Genomic DNA, 17,206 nt, shown 5'->3' with positions numbered 1-17,206 from the left:
GGGTGAGTGAAGGAATAACAGAAGACAATTTCCCCACTGAGCTATATGTTTCTTCTCTATTATCTTACCTTCCACTTCTCTAAGCTAGTGTCCAATACACCATAAGCACAGCAATCCTCAAGCTGGAGTACCTTTCTTCCTCACTTTTCACCCTGACGCTCCTTCAGATGAGGCCAGTCATTGATCGTGCTTCTAAAGCTCCATCACCTTCCTGTACCACTTACTTGGCACTTCACAGCCAGACCATCACTTCAAACCAATCTTTTCATTTTGGCATTAGAAAACCACTGACATTGTGAGTGAGGACTGTTTCCCATTACATAATGCTTGGCCCTCCACAAATGTCGGCTTTGCTGCTACTGATGAGAGGTCAAATCTTGTCCCCATAGAAGTCTCATGCTATATCCCTCCATAACCTATCAAAAATAGTGTATAGAATTATCTTTATGCAGGAACATGTACACATGAATGTTCCATTTCATGCTAAGGCCCCTCTTTCCTAGTCTAACTTATTTAAGGCATTTATTCCCCCAAACTTGTATGATATTTAAGAATGAGATATCCCAGAGGTCCATTAAGATCTCAATAAAATAATAACAATTACTGTAACTGGTACTTAATATATATTCATTTAATCTTCACAGCAATCCTATGAGGTAAATATATTATTCCCATTTTACTTCTAAGGAAACTAAGTCACAGTCATAGGGTGGCACAAGGTCACAAAGTTTATAGGTAGTGTAGTCAGTGTTCAAATCCACAAGAAAACTCTATCATTAGCCACAAAAGTCAGCAACACCTCGCACAAAACTTTTGAAATTGGTATAGCAACTATCTGCCTTTTTCCAAGTTATTTTTAATTTTCAAAAAGTTATGAAATTCTTAAATCTGAATTTAAGAAACTATGTTAAGGAAAATGAGGCGGGAAGGCACTTATCCAATAGATATCATCTAATAATGCTGGCACTTTCTTGGGGTGGTAAAACACAATACAATATACAGATGATGTATTACAGAACTGTGCACCTGAAACCTGTAATTTTATTAAACAATGTCACCCTCAATAAATTCAATAAAAAAGAAAACAATGTTGAGGGGGGGAAAAAATGCTGGCACTTTACGGGTGTTTTATTCATAACCCTGAGTGCTCCATTAAGAAAAAAGATATCAAAAGCATCATTACACTGATGCCCTGAAATTACGATTGATCTTTAAAATACCTGATGTAATTTTTAGCTGCAGCATAATATAAAAATAGCATAGATACGCCTGACTGTAGTGGCTCAGTTGGTTGAGCATTTTCCTGTACACCTAAGGGTTGCTGGTTCTATTCCTAGTTGGGGTACCTGGGTTTTAGGTTTGATCCCCAGTTGGGGAGCATATGGAAGGCAACAGATGAATGTTTCTCTCTCAACAGATGGATGTTTCTCACATAGATGTCTCTCCCCCCTCCCCCCCTCCCTCCTGCTAAGCATGTCTTGGGTGAGGAATGAATGAATGAATAAATAAATAAGATAGTTAAATACTATGTGAGAAAAGATTGACTAAAGATTTTAAGACAGATGTCACCTCCTCTCCGCTAGAGGTTATTAGCTCCCAACCTTGAAAACTGTCTAAGAGTCTCCCAAGAATACACTGAAGCTGGCTGGCCCTTCTACAAGTAAATAATCAAATCTGAAAACTGAATCATAAAAGAAAAGGAAATCCAAATATAAACCTCACATTTTAATCACTTACTGCTTTTCTTCTCAGACACACTAATTCACTGAGAAGCAGAATTGAAATGGAAAGTACCAGAAGATTCAATGTTCAAAGCATTTTGCCAATGTAACATTCTCAATGAAGTAACATAGACCAGGATTTGTATAATGACCTTTTTCTCCACAATGGTATTGCTTCAGGATGGTATCTTCTACTTCAGATAGTTGCCATACTTGAAAAAACAATTTTAGAGAACTCTAATACATTACCAAGTATTATTTATCACGAATTTGACATGCTTGCTGTACAGATAAGGAAACAGATTCTGAATATTGAAAACCCTGTCTTAAAACAAACAAACAAAAACACCACTGACATTAAGTGGTACAGCCAGGAATGGAACCCAGACTTATTTCCTTCTATATCATTAACTAGTGGCCCGGTGCACGAAACTCAGGGGATGTGTGACCGCCAGTTTAGGCCCTCTCGCAATCCAGGACCGCTGGCTCCTAACCACTCACCTGCCTGCCTGCCTGATCGCCCCTAACCACTCTGCCTGCCAGCCTGCTCACCCCCAACTGCCCCCCCCCACCAGCCTGCTCGCCCCAACTATCCACTCCCCCGACTGGCCTGATCGCCCCCAACTGACACCGCCCCCCACCATCCTGCTTGCCCCCAATTGCCTCTCCCTGCCAGCCTGCTCGCCTCCAACTGCCCTCCCCCTTCCGGCCTGATCACCCCAACTGCCCTCACCTCCTGGTCTGATCGCCCCTAACCGCCTCTGCCTCGGCCCTCCACATGGCTTTGTTTGGAAGGTCTCCCAGTCCAATTAGCATATTACCCTTTTATTAGTATAGATATCTGAAACTATTGTTCAAAGACTAGAGGCTATTCGTGCACCTGGCCTGCGGGGATCAGGCCAAAACTGGCTCTCCGACATCCCCCAAGGGGTCCCACCAGTGCACAATTGGGGCCAGAGAGGGACCATGGGAGGGCTCCAAGGCATGTCCGGCCCATCTCGCCCAGTCCCAATTGGGCCGATCAGGGCCGGCCAGTTAGGGAGGGCTCCCAGGCATGTCCGGCCTGTCTTGCCCAGTCCCAATTGGACAGACCCCAGCAGCAAGCTAACCTACCAGTCAGAGCATCTGCCCCTCTTGGTGGTCAGTGTGTGTCACAACAACTGGTCAAACAGTCGAATGGTCTAACGGTCAGACACTTAGCATATTAGGCTTTCATTATATAAGATGCTTCACTACTGTTCCATTTTTATGACTTAAGTTCTAAATATCTACGTTTTCCAGTAGATTAATGATAAATCATTTTCATTGAACTATCTACACTAATAAAAGAGAAAAATGGTAATTGGCGTACGAGCTACCCTTTTCATTGGCTAATCAGGGCTATATGCAAATTAACTGCCAACTAAGATGGCAGTTAACTGCCAACAAAGATCGCGGCTAATTTGCATATGTAGGCACAATGCAGGGAGGCGAAAGGGAAAGCAGGAAGAAGCCCCCTGTCACTGACAGTGATCGGAAACCCAGGGGGGAGCTAAGAGGTGGGGGGCAGGGCAAAGGCGGCCCTGGGGCCGCCTTTGCCCTGCCCCCCAGCCATGATCGGAGAATCAGGCGCCTTTGCCGCCCTGGCCAGTGATAGCAGGAAGTAGGGGTGGAGCCAGCGATGGGAGCTGGGCACAGTGGAAGCTGGCAGTCCCAGGAGCTAGGGGTCCCTTGCCTGGGCCTAAAGCGGAGCCCATGATCGCAGGGCCGCTGCAGCTGCAGGTCCCAGCTGCCCGGGCCGGACGCCTAGGCCAGAGGCGTTAGGCCTGGGCAGGGGCGGAGCCTGCAAGCGCGGGGAGCTGGGGGTCCCCTGCCCAGGCCTAATGCTTCGGCCAGAGGTGTTAGGCCTGGGCAGGGGCAGAGCGGGAGATCACGGGGCCGCTGCAGCTGCGGGTCCCCGCTGACCGGGCCGGAGCCTGCAAGCGCGGGGAGCTGGGGGTCCCCTGCCCAGGCCTAACGCCTCGGCCAGAGGCGTTAGGCCTGGGCAGGGGCAGAATGGGAGATCGCGGGGAGATGGGAGTCCCTTGCACAGGCCTAATGCCTTGGCCAGAGGCGTTAGGCCTGGGCAGGGGCAGAGCCTGCAACCGCGGGGAGCTGGGGGTCCCCTGCCCAGGCCTGACACCTCTGCCGGAGGCCTCAGGCCTGGTCAAGGGGCCGATCCGGTGATTGGTGATCGGAGGGTGATGAGGGTCAACTCCTCTGGCCGAGGCATCAGGCCTGGGCGGGGGGCCGATCCTGCGATTGGAGGGTGATGGGGGTCAACGCCTGAGGGCTCCCAGTATGTGAGAGGGGGCAGGCTGGGCTGAGGGACACTCCCCCCCCCCCACACACACACACACCCAGTGCACGAATTTCGTGCACCGGGCCCCTAGTCCTATATAATAAAGGGCTAATATGCAAGTGGTCGTCACACCCTCACACCCTCATGCCAGGGCCGGGAGACCTGAGGCTGCCCTCCCCCCGCCCCCAATCTGGCACCAGGCCAGGGGACCTGAGGCTGCGCCCCCCACCTGGCGGGGCTTGACGGGGGAACCTGAGGCTGTGCTCCCTGCCCGGCGCCAGGCTGGGGGACCTGAGGCTGCGCCCCCCGCCCTTCAGGGCTTGACGGGGGTGGGGCCAGCCGGGTCCTGGTCTCGTGAGATTTCAAGGTGCATGCGGGTGAGCAGGGACTTGACTCTTGGGTCCCGCAGCATGCCCCAGACTCTGACAGAAGGGAGATTTTCATATACATTTTACTAATTTTCTTTCATCACTGACCTTCTATTATAGAGAAGGGGCAAATAGCAATATTAAAATATTTCCTCTAATTAATTATCCTTTAATGTGCACGAATTTTGTACACCGGGCCACTAGTTATTTTATACCTCAGATTCTACCAAAATAAAATAGCAATTAAATTTTAAATTGATATAATACAATTATTTCCTTTCTGATAATCACTACTATATCTCATATATTCCTCCTTTTAATATATAACAGTAAACAGAAGCTATACAACTTACAGAACAAAATCTTTGCGACCTTGAATAGGCAAATTTCTTATATATGACAATTTTTTTTTAAAAAGCTCAAGCCAGAAAATAAACTGATTAAATGGACTTCATTAAAATTAAAAACTCTGCTCTTTGAAAGATACTGTGTTAAGAAAATGATAAGACAAGCCATAGACTAGGAGAAAATATTGCAAAACACATGATCTGATAAAGGACCTGTATCTATAATATATAAAGAATTCTTTTTTAAAAAAATATTTTTTATTAATTTTTTACAGAGAGGAAGGGAGAGGGATAGAGAGCTAGAAACATCGATGAGAGAGAAACATCGATCAGCTGCCTCCTGCATACCCCCTACTGGGGATGTGCCCACAACTAAGGCACATGCCCCTGACCAGAATAGAACCCGGGACCCTTCAGTCCACAGGCCGACACTCTTATCCACTGAGCCAAACCAGTTAGGGCTATAAAGAATTCTTAAAACTCAATAAGATAAACACAATTTTTTAATCCTCACCCCAAGGATATTTTTTCTGTTGTTTTTTTTGTTTGTTTTTTTTTTAGTGGAGAGAGGAGAAAAGAGGGGGGAGGAGAGAGAGAAAAACCATATAAGAGAGATGCATCCATTAGTTGTCTCCCATTCATACCCTAACCAGGGCCAGGGATCGAGCCTGCAACCAAAGCACATGCCCTTGACTGGCAATCGAACCCTCGATCCTATGGTTCAACGGGCCGACACTCCAATCACTGAGCCAAACCAGTCAGGGCAAGAAAAACACAGGTTTTTTTTAAAAGGCAAAAGATATGAAGCCACTACATTAAGAAGATAAACAGATAACATATAAGCATATGAAAAGCTCCCCAACATCATTAATCGTTAGGGAAATGTGAATTAAAATCATGAGAACCACTGCATACTTATCAGACTGGCTAAAATTAAACAAAAACAAAAAAAACACCTGCCCTGGCTGGTGTTGCTCAGTGGTTGAATTCGTTGTCCATATATCACACCAATAAGTGGCAGGGCTCGACTGTTGTTTCTTACTATTCTGTGCATCCATTAGCATCTACTACAGCCTGAAGACAGCTGATATGGGAGATCTATACCAAATGATGTCTAAAAATATTATCTTACCTAATAGCTTAGAAAAAATTGAACTTTAAAGACAAAGAACCTATAAAAATATTCTGAAGTGAAATTTGCACTGATAATCTTATTTAAAAAGGCTGTTTTGACTCAGTGGATAGAGTGTCGGCCTGAGGACTAAAGGGCCCCAGGTTCAATTCCAGTCAAGTGCATATGCCCAGGTTACAGGCTCAATCCCCAGTAGGAGGTGTGCAGAAGTCAGCCGATCAATGATTCTAGAGGCCCAGTGCATGAAATTCATACACGGGTAGGGTCCCTAGGCCTGGCCAGCAATCAGGGCAGATCTATGGGGCGACTGGTGGGGCGATCAGGGGGCCCCGTTGGCACCCGCCTTGGCCAGCCTGGCGCCGCTCACTTGCTGGCCCCACCCCCCACCGCTGGTTGCCTCCCTCTGCAGGGCGACCAGCAGGACGATGGGGGGGGGGGGGTGGCGCTGGCACCCACCTTGGCTGGCCTGGGGCCTGTGGGCAGCTCCTGTGTTGAGCATCTGCCCCCTGGTGTTCAATGTGCATCATAGCGACCAGTTGTTCCGCTGTTCAGTCTATTTGCATATTAGGCTTTTATTATATAGGATGTTTCTAATTCCCTTTCTCTCTGAAATCAATAAAAATATATTTTTTAAAAAAGGTAAAGCAATGTGTTGAAAGACAAAGGCTAAAGAACTGTTCTATAGGATGATGATAAAGTCTGGAAACAGGTACTATTTATTACATGTATCTTAATGTAATTTTAATAAACCACTTATTATATATTCTCCTGTGTTTCCAAACTTGGTAGCCATTAGGTTTATTAAAGGACCCTAGGAGGCCAATTTAGTTAAACTAAATGTGGAATGAGAGAGATCCTGAATGGAAGAAACAAAAGCCATCACTAAAACAATTTGCAAATTTGAATATAGATACATAGTAAACAACAGTATTGATTCAATGTTAAATTTCCTGGATTTCATAATTGTACTGTAATATTTAAGAGAAAGTCCTTGTTCTTAGGTGATACATATTTTAAATATGTATGAAGGGTTTTGATGTCTGCAACTTAAATGGTTCAAAATAGTGTGTGTGTGTGTGTGTGTGTGTGTGTGTGTGTGTGTGTACACAAAGAGAAATCAAATGGCAAAATGCTAACTGGTGATATATGAAGATTATATAATATTTACTGTTACTATTCTTGAACAAAGTTTGAAATTTCAAAAAGTAGCTAGATAAAAGGTAAAACTTTCAATTCTCTTTCAATTTTCTTTAATAGCTATTATATATTTCCAACAAGATCTTTTGGTGCTCAACTAAATAAGTTTATTTTTGTAATTTCTAAAGGAAAATCTAGTTATTTTGTCCTTCTCTGAGATAGAATGAATGTATACCATACTTCAAGATCACTTTAAGAAGCCTCGCCAGTGTGGTTCGGTGTGGGCCTGTGCACTGAAGGGTCTTGGGGTAGATTTCTAGTCAGGGCACATACCCAGGTTGCAGGTTCCATCCCAGGTCAGGGAGCCATGAGTGAGGCAACTAATCAATATTTCTTTCTCCCTTCCTCTCTCTCTAAAGATCAATAAAACCATAGTCCTCAGGTGAGGATTTTTTTTAAAAAATTACTTTCAGGGATTTTTAAGGATTTTAACCAAAATTTCCTTTTTTGATCATGTGATAACTTCTCAACCTAACTCTATTCTAACATACAACTGCAACCTAAATGTACTCATTTCATTATTACGGCAAGAACATAACACACTTTAAAGCAAGGACAACTTTTTTCTAAAGGTTACATTCAGAAACATATTCTCCTTAAATTTTTGTAAGTCAATTCCATAGTACATTTCTTTTTAGTTCCTTTTGAGTCCTCCAACTTACATTTTCTCCTCTGGAATATCATTTAACCTGATCCAAGCCAATTTCTACATTCTTCCTACTCATCATCAGAGCTAGAAGAAATTTAGAAATCACAAAATTGTCTATTCTTCCCTCCAAGCTCATAGAGTTGGCTGGAGACTTCCATTCAGTGAGTTTCATGTTATAAAAAATTCCTTACTCGTCAACTAATATGAATTTTTATAGAAAGGTAAAAATTTAATTATACACAGAAGTTTTAAAAAGTCAATTTTTATAAAGTGATACTAAAATGCACTGAAACAAAGTATCTCTTTGGAATTTAGAATCATCAGTCCTGACTAAGCTCTAACTCTATGGAGAACAGGTTTAATACTTCTCAATGATCTCCAGAGGAAGGTCAGGAAAGCCCATAAAATTGAGCCTCTTCTTTACAAAATTTATTTTTGAATATAATTACTTTACAGTTCTATTCTCTGATATCTTACTTTTATAATACTTATCCCTGACGTTTTAATCCTTTACTTTAAAATGAAAACGCTACAGGTTTGAAAATTGTTTTTAACAAAACATGCGATAAATTTTTAAAATTGTATTTCAAGCACTCAATTTGTATTTCTAAAAAACAAAAATGTGTGAATAATTTTTCCTTCTTGGAATAAAGTATACATATTAAGGAAATCAGTGTTGAGAGCATTTGTCTAGTATCAGCCCAGACTAAGTCCCAGAGGCAAACGTTTCTGTCACATCACTATATAATTCCCTAAAGCCCACTTCATGGTGTACACTCTTTGCTTTCTTTTAAAAGATTAGTGCAGAATGACAAAGGTGTTTTATACTAAGATTTAAATGGGACCTTTCTAATCTTTTGAATTAAAGTCATAAACCTAAGAATCATAGTTTAATGACCTTAACTGACGTGCTAAAATTCTTGATAAAATTCTAACTTAATATAAAGATGTTGCTGACACATACCAAGGAAGCATTATTTACTATTTTTAGCTTGCTTAATTAAACTGCCCAATTCTGGGATGAACACTGTACCTTCAGTGGTGTCATAACCTTTTTTTTTTTTTTTTAATCATAGGCCTCTTTGAGAATCTGACAGGAAGCTAAGAAGCCTCTTCCCAGAAAATCCCACATGTGCCCATACACACAAAATTTTAATATGCAATGTTAAGGGGAGAAGTCACTGTAAAATCCATTAATCCCAGAGAAACAATTGCTATTACAGCCTTAAAATGTATTATGTTGGTATTTATGCACACTCTAATGGGAGCAAGGCTATCACACAGGCATTTGGAGTTTGCAGCTGTAGGGAATGCTGTGGTAGCTACTGCTCCGAGGTACCCTAAAGTTCCAAGGCTACAGCCGCTAGTTGGTTCTGCCAATTTGTCCATCCCTGCTCTGCAATCCAGAGACACAGACCCTGTGCCGTCTCATCCCCACCACAATCTCCACCTCTTATCATGTAGACTCTGCAAACTGCTTTGATCTACTTTAGCTACTGTTAACAAGCAGCCACTCAGTCTGCCCTTTGACAGAAGTGACACAACTCAGGCTTCAGAAGGCAGGTCATCCCAGTTTTAGGCAACGTGAAGAATTTTCACATTGTTTTTGTTTGTGTTATATTTTTATTGATTTCAGAGAGGAAGGGGAGGGAGAGAGAGAGATAGAAACATCAATGATGAGAGAATCACTGATCGGCTGCCTCCTGCATGCCCCCACACTGGGGATCAAGCCTGCAAACCAGGCATGTGCCCTTGACCGGAATCGAACCAGGGACCCTCAGGCGCTCTATCCACTGAGCCAAACCAGCCAGGGCAAGAATTTTCACATTCTTTTCTAATTTTACTGGAGACTGTGTTATAAAGTTTAAATACTGCTCTACTTACTTGCCAATGGGTAATAAAATAGCTTACCATTCAAAGTATCTAATCCTAAGGCCAGGAGCAAAAAATAACAAAGCTCTGCTTATACCAAACAGGAAAGCCAGAATTATGTAGATAAGCACTTTCTATTTGGAAGTCAAGATATTAAGAGGATCAGTACTGGTTTCGTTCAAGAAACATGCAAGATTTCCACATACATGGCATTTTCCTACCATGTTGGAATTTTTTATTTTCACTAAATAAAATATTAAAAATGCATGAACATTAAAAGGTTAAGATTACACTCACTTAAAATTAACATCAGTTCTCTCTGAAAATAGTTTATTCTCCATATTTCTATTTATGCCTGTGATTCCGTAATAAACAACTCTAACCAGTGCAATACAAATATAGAAGTCATTACTTATTCATTAAAGGCTGGCTTTCAAGAACTACATGTTGTCTCAGTCACCTTCAACAGCTCCTTTTTCAGAATAAAAAATATCTCTTGTTGAAACCAGTGTTATTAATAAGGTCCATTTATCATATGTAAAGCAATCTATGATGTAAATGCTTGTTTCCTTTGAAAACAAAGAAAATATAAACAATTACATTTGATATTTTCTTCTTCAATAACCCCACACTAGTGCTGGACAAAAAAGTTTCACAAGTATTTTGCAGACAGTGACTGATTTATTCAAATGAGATGAGAAAAACCTTAACCATCAGTTACTAGTAAGTAGGTAAACAACACAGCAAAATCTCATTTTCAAAGAGCTACCCCAGCTGGGTCTCTTTCCTGGGCTGCCTCAGGGAGCCCGGCAATGCAGTCCCGGCAATGCAGTCCCCAGGCGAGGCTGCCCTGTCAGGAGCTTCCTTTTGGCGCTTCAATAATTAAATTTCCTGCGGGGCTACAAAGACAGTCCACCTGAAGGAACTGTCTCATTTTGCAAATTTGCACCGAACACTATTCCAGTAAGTTTATGTGCTAGGTATACAATGATCCCTTGGTAAGCAATAAGTTCCTAATACATACCACCTCTCTGCTTTTCCAGAGTGGCTTGAAGGAATGCTGTTTAAAAAAAAAAAGTCCAACAGCCTACAAAGACTGTGCTGCACACGTCCCCTTATCGGAGCGGCACCACATAAAAAGGCACTTTAAAGCTCAGGAAGGCAGTCCTCCCAGCATTGCTCTTGTGATAAAATTATGTATTGAATCGTCTCAGTAGCTTCTTCCAGCTGAAAATGGTTTCGTCCACCACACAAAATGTGTACTGTGAAATTTCCTTCACTTCATATTGTTGGGACACCCTATCGTTTTAAAAATGAGTCCGTCTTAAATCAACTCAATATACAGTATATTTATTTGTACCCAAGCAAATGCTGTCAATCTGGAATTAGCTCAATGCCTATGTTTTAACACAAAATTCTTTCACTCGCTTGTAATTAATGTAAAACTGAACGCTCGAAATAGCTCCCTGGAAGCATGGACTACAGATAGTCACACACCGCCCCACCCCGGGGTGCGAGTGGATGACTGGGACATTATTTTAATATACTCCAACACGCAGGGCGGCCACAGAACCTTCAGGCTGGCGCCAGAAGTTACGCACTTTCCCGCACGTTTGATTCTTAAATAGACTTTGCATCATGCTCGCTACCCAACGTCACCAACACGCAGGTAAACTGCAGATAACTGACAACCACACGCCCTGTAATATCCCCTCCTCAACACCCACTTGCGCACTTTTCTCCCTTCTGTTAATGTGAACTCGCCACATGTAAAGAACTAAGTTTTCCCGGGTAACTACGCAATTACATTTATTAATTGGGAGGCTGGAACCACAGGATGAAAATTTCAGAGAGCAGCAATACCAAACAAGAAGCAGACGGGGAAAAGGTCTATTTGCTGAAACACTGAAAGATCTTACATTTTTTTTTTTAAAGAATTATGTGTGGGACACCAACCAACAGGTCTCAAACCCACCCCTCCCCCAGTCGAGAGTCTCCCCCGCCCCCAACGCGCCCCGAGTCCGGGTGGTCGAGACTCGGACGCGGCCGGGATGCTACTCACCGAGTTTTTCCACCAACTTGAGCATCACCCCGCCGATGTGCACCTCCCCGGTCACTCTCAGGGTGACATCGCGGTTCAGGTCCGTCACATGGACGCTCAGTTCCCACGTCCCGTCCGCATAGCAGCCATCTGGCATCCTTATCCCGTCCAGAGCCATGGCTCCTTCCTGCGCGCACGGAGGAAATGGCTCTCGTAAGCGTCACTCCTCCCAAGGAAGGCAAAACCCACCGAACGCGCGCCGACGGCCGCGGGCCGGGAGGAGGCGTCGGACCCCGGGGTTTGCGCACCAACTCGGGAGAGCGGCGGCGGGCCCGGCGGCGGTCGGCGATCTGCGCCCCGCGCCCTTTCCCGGCGGCCGCCCCGCGCTCCCGCCCGCGCCGGCCTCGGCGGCCACGACGCCGCCCGCCCCGCACGGCCCCCGCCTAGCGGACCGCGGCGGCTTCACCTGCCGGCCGCACCCGCCCCGCCGACGCCGCCCGCGGGCTCCACATTCCTCCCCCTCCTGCCGCCCGCGCTCTCCCCCCCGGGTCCCGGGTCCCGGCCCCGCACGCGCGCCCCTCGCGCGGCAGACCTGCGGCTCGCGCGGCACCAGGCGCGGGGGCGATGGCTCGCGGGCAGCGCGTCGGGTCCCCCCTCAGCCGGCCAAGCGCAGCCTCCCGGCGGGAGCGACTAATGGAGTCCCGTCGTCGCGGTCCCTGGCCTCCCTCCCCGCGCTCCACCCTCTCTCCCCGCCCCTCGGCCCGAGTCCGGCTGGGCTGGGCGCGCCCGCTCCCTCCGCCTCCGCCCCGCCGAGCGCCCGGAGCGGGCCGGCTGCCCCCTCCCCCGCGTCCCCGGGCGCGCTCCGGGCGGGGGGCGCGCGGCTCGGCTGGGGGCGGGGCGGGGCGGGGCGGCGCGCGGGGGCGGGAGCTGGACGCGGGGGCGGGGGGCGCCCGCGGCGGCTGCAATCTCGGCCCCGCGGAGCCGCTGCCCTTTTATGGAAATGAAGGACCCGGCGCAGGGAGAGATTCCAACATCCGGGCTCTCGGCGGGACTGAGGAGGGGGAGCGGGGGGAGAGCTGGGAGAGCCGGGAGCGCGGTGGGCGGCGGGGCGCTCCCTTCCGGCTCGCCTCTCGCGCTTCGCGGGACCCGGGGCGGTGGGCGCCTGCGCTCCCGGCCGGTGGAGAGGGCTTGGCCCCAGCCGGTTCCCAGGACAAGGTCGTGTTCGGGGAGCCAAGTCCCTCCCGCCCCCTCCCCACGCCTGGAGCGCGTCCAAAAGTCTCGGGGCGGTGAGACGTGCCGCACTCGGGCAGCCGGAGAGGAGGGTTTGGGACGAGAAAACTTTAAAAAGTAAATGCCCAAGGCAACTCCATGAACATCCCACGAAAGAATGACAAAACCCAGAGGCAATGTCCGGCGCGACCAGCAGCTCCTACTGGACTCCCAGGAGTTTGCACGCGCCCTTAACCCATTCGGAAGCTCATCCGGAGCCAGCCAAATACGCCCTGCGATGCTCAGTTTCGGGGGGGCGGAGGGGGGAATCAGTGCCGTGGCTTCAGAAACGTTCTCCAGCTCTTCCTACGTCTCTGTATTTTTCTATGCAACGCAAATCTAACAGTCTACTAGGGCGTTAGGATGGACGCACCTCCTCTACCCCATCCTCAGCCACACCTAGAAGGAATTCTAATAGCTCTGGCCCGGCGCCAGCCAGCACTGGGAGGAGCTGAGGGACCTCACCTGCTGAGGCTGATGAGCGATGGAGAGCGGTCCTCCTGCTTCCCACTTGGCTTTCCGCTTCCCCCAGTTACTGTTGCACTCCGGGGAGTGCGCTCTGTGCAGAAACAGCCGGGGAAACTGCCTCCCGGCTAATGCATGGCTCAAAAAACTAAGTCAGGACGACTCAGATAGGGTACCCCAGGTCCCAGAAAAGACCCCAGTCTTAAAGGTCTCAGAGTCGTCTTGCGCTGTGTCAAACACGTGGAAGAGGAACCCACCAGGTCAATAAGCCTCCTGTTCATCGACACAATTGGGAAACCAGTAGAGGCCTCAAGAAAGGGGTGAAAGGAAAGCAGCGGAAATTTAGTCAGATGCCAGAGGTTTGGCACAAAAAGACAGGGAAAACCACTGCAGTAGTTTCAGCTAGTCATCATGGAGAAACTGATGCCTCGAGTCTAGTTTCTCCACTCTCCAATTATCTCTACCCACGGAGGTTTCAAGTACTTGACTTGGAACCAGAGAGGAGAGAACGTTTATGTAAATTACGGTGTTGAAAATATATAGGAAAATGCTTTTAATAGTGAATTGCTTGTCGGGGTACAAAACTGTACCTGCAGCTGTAAAATCACAAGCTTATCTATTCTTAAATATTCAGAGAAAAAATCTGGAAGGAAACACCAGAAAATACAGAAGCTGTCTGGGTGTTGAGATCATGGGAGATTTGGAGTGTTTTTTATTCTTCATTTTCTAAAAACGCCAAAGCTTTGCATTCAGAACCCTCTATCACCAGCTCAAATTGAATTCAGCCTCTCAGCTTCTCTGTGCATGTCATTATGGGCACAATGCTAGAGCAGGGTTGTCGGGATTCTTCGTGTGTTCTTTAATATCCACAAATAAAACAAGTTCTTTAAGAGCAGGGACTTCAAATTACTTGCATTGCCTACAAATTTACAAATAGCTTGGCACAAGGGAAATGGGAAACATGCTGGTACCAAATCAACACAACAGCAATGTCAAGGAAACAGGAGGTTTCCCCCATGGAGAACTCTCATTATTGAGAAAATCCTGGCTTTTCACTTTTACCTGTTTATTTCCACACCTTCTCCCCAAAAGATTTTTGGCACTGTATAAGGATGCATAAACGATGAGAGAGAATACATTATGGATGGCACAAAATTAAAAAAAAAATAATGGCCAGAGGTAAAGGGACAGAGATTTATAGTGGAAGCTGGAATGAGACCAAGAATTGTACCTTCTCAAACATGCCTTTATAGAACTAAAAAAAACAAATCTATGTCCTTTCTGAATATACTTAGACAAATTTGTCAAAGCCAACTGTCATGTCTCAGAAACCTTTTTAATGCCCAGCTTCCACAGTCTACTTCTCTTCCCACTTTTGTGTGACTTAACTTTCTCAACTTCCCACAGTGCCCACTTGTATGAGTGCTCCCTGCATTTAGTGACAGAGGGGGGTGGGTTTTAATATTGTGAGTAACAGCCCCATTTCTTAGCATTTGAAATAGCTTTTAATTATAGCGTTAGAAGAGACTTGACTGGCTTTAGAAAACCAGCCGTTTATGTTTGAGCAGTATAAGCACAGGAAGGCAAAGACCCTCCTTTAAGTGCCATTGGGAGAATAATTAGATGAGGATGGGTGCAGCTGGTCCCTCGGGGCCTTCTTTTGGAATATTTCAAGTTGTTGCTAGCTTTGAAGATTAAAGAAGAGTCAGGCTTGAATTTCAAATGTTTTCCCCCCACCCCCACTAGTTTATTAAGTGAGACCTTCAAGTGCATTTCTTAAATGTTTACGTCCACCTAACGTTTTTCAGTGTATTCAGATGTGGAATCTTATCTGAAATCCCCCACTAGAAACTCTAAGCCTGCAATACTTGTGGTACTTACATCATACTGAAAAGTAGCCGAGAACGCCAGTGTTTGGAAGAACAGCTCAAGCATTGAAAGCAGCAATATCCAAATAAGGTGCCAAGCACTGGACTTAGATTTAGACTAAATGATACCTCACAGATCTGCCGTCAAATGCAGCCCTCTGGCTTGGTGATCTGCAGGTTGACTTCAGCTTTTTCTCTGAGCCTAAACTGTGTTTTCTATTTCTAAAAGGTTAATAAAAAAAATATAACCACGGGGTTTGAAAAAAAAGAGAGGTTGGGGGATATAAGAAAAAGAAGAGATCTGTGTGAGTGTGAATGTGTAAGGGTGGTTAAGAATGCTCTTAAAAAGGCCATATGAGGCCAGCAAGATGAATTGTAATAAATTAATCCTGTGAAATACCAGGTGAGCAGAATTCTCTCTCTGTCTCGGGATTGCCAAAATTGGAACAAACTGGTACAGCTACTAAAGAGGTAGAAATCAAGGGGCGTGCGTTGTGAACTCAGAATGGGAGGGAAGGTTGTAGGGGCCAACATTGTTTTGATAGAAGTAGGCAGTCACTTTAAACAGCAAGGAAAGGGCCGGCAAACTGAGAAACTAGGGAGATTTGCAAGGAGTGGAGCTGTTTCTATATGGACCTAAAGGAGGGCTCTGGGATACAATGAAATCTCTACTTCAAGGGGAAAGAAATACTCTGTTTGCATTTACTGCTCTAGATTATAGAAAGTGTTTTGTAGGAAACAATGCTGAGGGATACTTAAAAATTATTTCTCTTTGCCTAGCCAGTGTGGCCCAGTGGTTGAGCGTCGACCTATGAACCAGGAGGTCACGGTTCAATTCCCAGTCAAGGGCACATGCCCGGGTTTCAGGCTCCATCCCCAGTAGGGGGCGTGCAGTAGGCAGCCTATCAATGATTTTCTCTCATCATTGATGTTTCTCTCTCTCTCCCTTCCTCTCTGAAATCAATAAAATTACATTTTTTAAAAAATTATTTTTCTTTGATACAAGTTTGAACATCATGTCATCTTGTGAAAAGTTCTGCCCCTGACTAAAATATGAAATGTTCACACGTATGCTCACACAAACAAGGCAGCTAACTGTGTGCTTAGCACAGTGCAGGCAGGGCACCGGGACAGACGTGCCACAAACAGACTCTTAAGGAACATCTATGTAATGCAGGAGGCTTATATTTAAAACATCAGGAAGGATATCCACAAACAAAAAGAATGAAATTAGACCCCTATCTTACACCTTAAACAGAAACTAACTTGAAATAAATAATAGACCTCAAGGTAAGATCTAAACTATAAAATTCTTAGAGGAACACATGGGAATAAACCATTGTGGCCTTGGATGAGGCAATGGCTTCCTAGGTAAGACATAAAAGCAAAAGCAACAAAAGAAAACAGAATCGGTTTTATCGAAATTTAAAATGCCAATGTTTCAAAGGACAACATCAAAAATGTGAAAAAACTGCAGAAAGGGAACATTTCTGAAAATCATACATCTTTTATTTAATCCTCACCTGAGCATATGTTTTGTTTTGTTTTTGTTTGTTTGTTTATTTTAGAGAGAGGAAGGGAGAGAAACATCGATAGGTTGCCTCCTGTATATGCTGACCAGAGATAAAACCCAAAAGCTAGGTTTGTGCCCTGGCCGGGAATAGAACCCCCAACCTTTTGGGGATGACACTCCAACTGAGCCACCTGGTCAGGGTGAAAATCATATATCTTTTAAGGAATGCATATCTAGAATATATAAAGAGCTATTACAAGTATACAGTAAGAAGACTACAAACCTAAATTAAAAATGGACAAATGGTATGAATAAACAGTTCCCCAAAGATGATATATAAGTGGCCAATAAGCACATAATAAAATGCTCCAGCCCTGGGCGGTGTGGCTCAGTTGGTTGGAGCATTGTCCCACACACCAAAAATAGTGGGTTCGATTCCAGGTC

General features: G+C 45.3%; 1 protein-coding gene across 4 annotated transcripts in view; it reads right to left on the bottom strand.

The window, feature by feature from the left end:
• The window catches only part of FERMT2 (FERM domain containing kindlin 2), a 70,988-nt gene extending 57,583 nt beyond the window's left edge, over window positions 1–13,405 (bottom strand). The window contains exons 1-2 of one of the 4 annotated variants that reach the window (XM_059695727.1): window positions 13,382–13,405; window positions 11,669–11,834 (exon numbers count right to left, since the gene is read on the bottom strand). In XM_059695727.1, the coding sequence (XP_059551710.1) occupies window positions 11,669–11,825 (157 nt within the window). In that variant the 5' untranslated portion in view covers window positions 11,826–11,834; window positions 13,382–13,405. Of the gene's footprint in view, window positions 1–11,668; window positions 11,835–12,239; window positions 12,413–13,381 lie in introns of those variants that run through there. The other 3 variants (XM_059695716.1, XM_059695736.1, XM_059695746.1) reach the window with 3 other exon arrangements.
• Window positions 13,406–17,206: the final 3,801 nt, after the last annotated feature.

Source organism: Myotis daubentonii, chromosome 1 (genome assembly GCF_963259705.1).
Source record: "Myotis daubentonii chromosome 1, mMyoDau2.1, whole genome shotgun sequence".
In the NCBI taxonomy this organism is placed as follows: domain Eukaryota; kingdom Metazoa; phylum Chordata; class Mammalia; order Chiroptera; family Vespertilionidae; genus Myotis; species Myotis daubentonii.
This window is presented reverse-complemented; position numbering and strand designations above follow the sequence as displayed.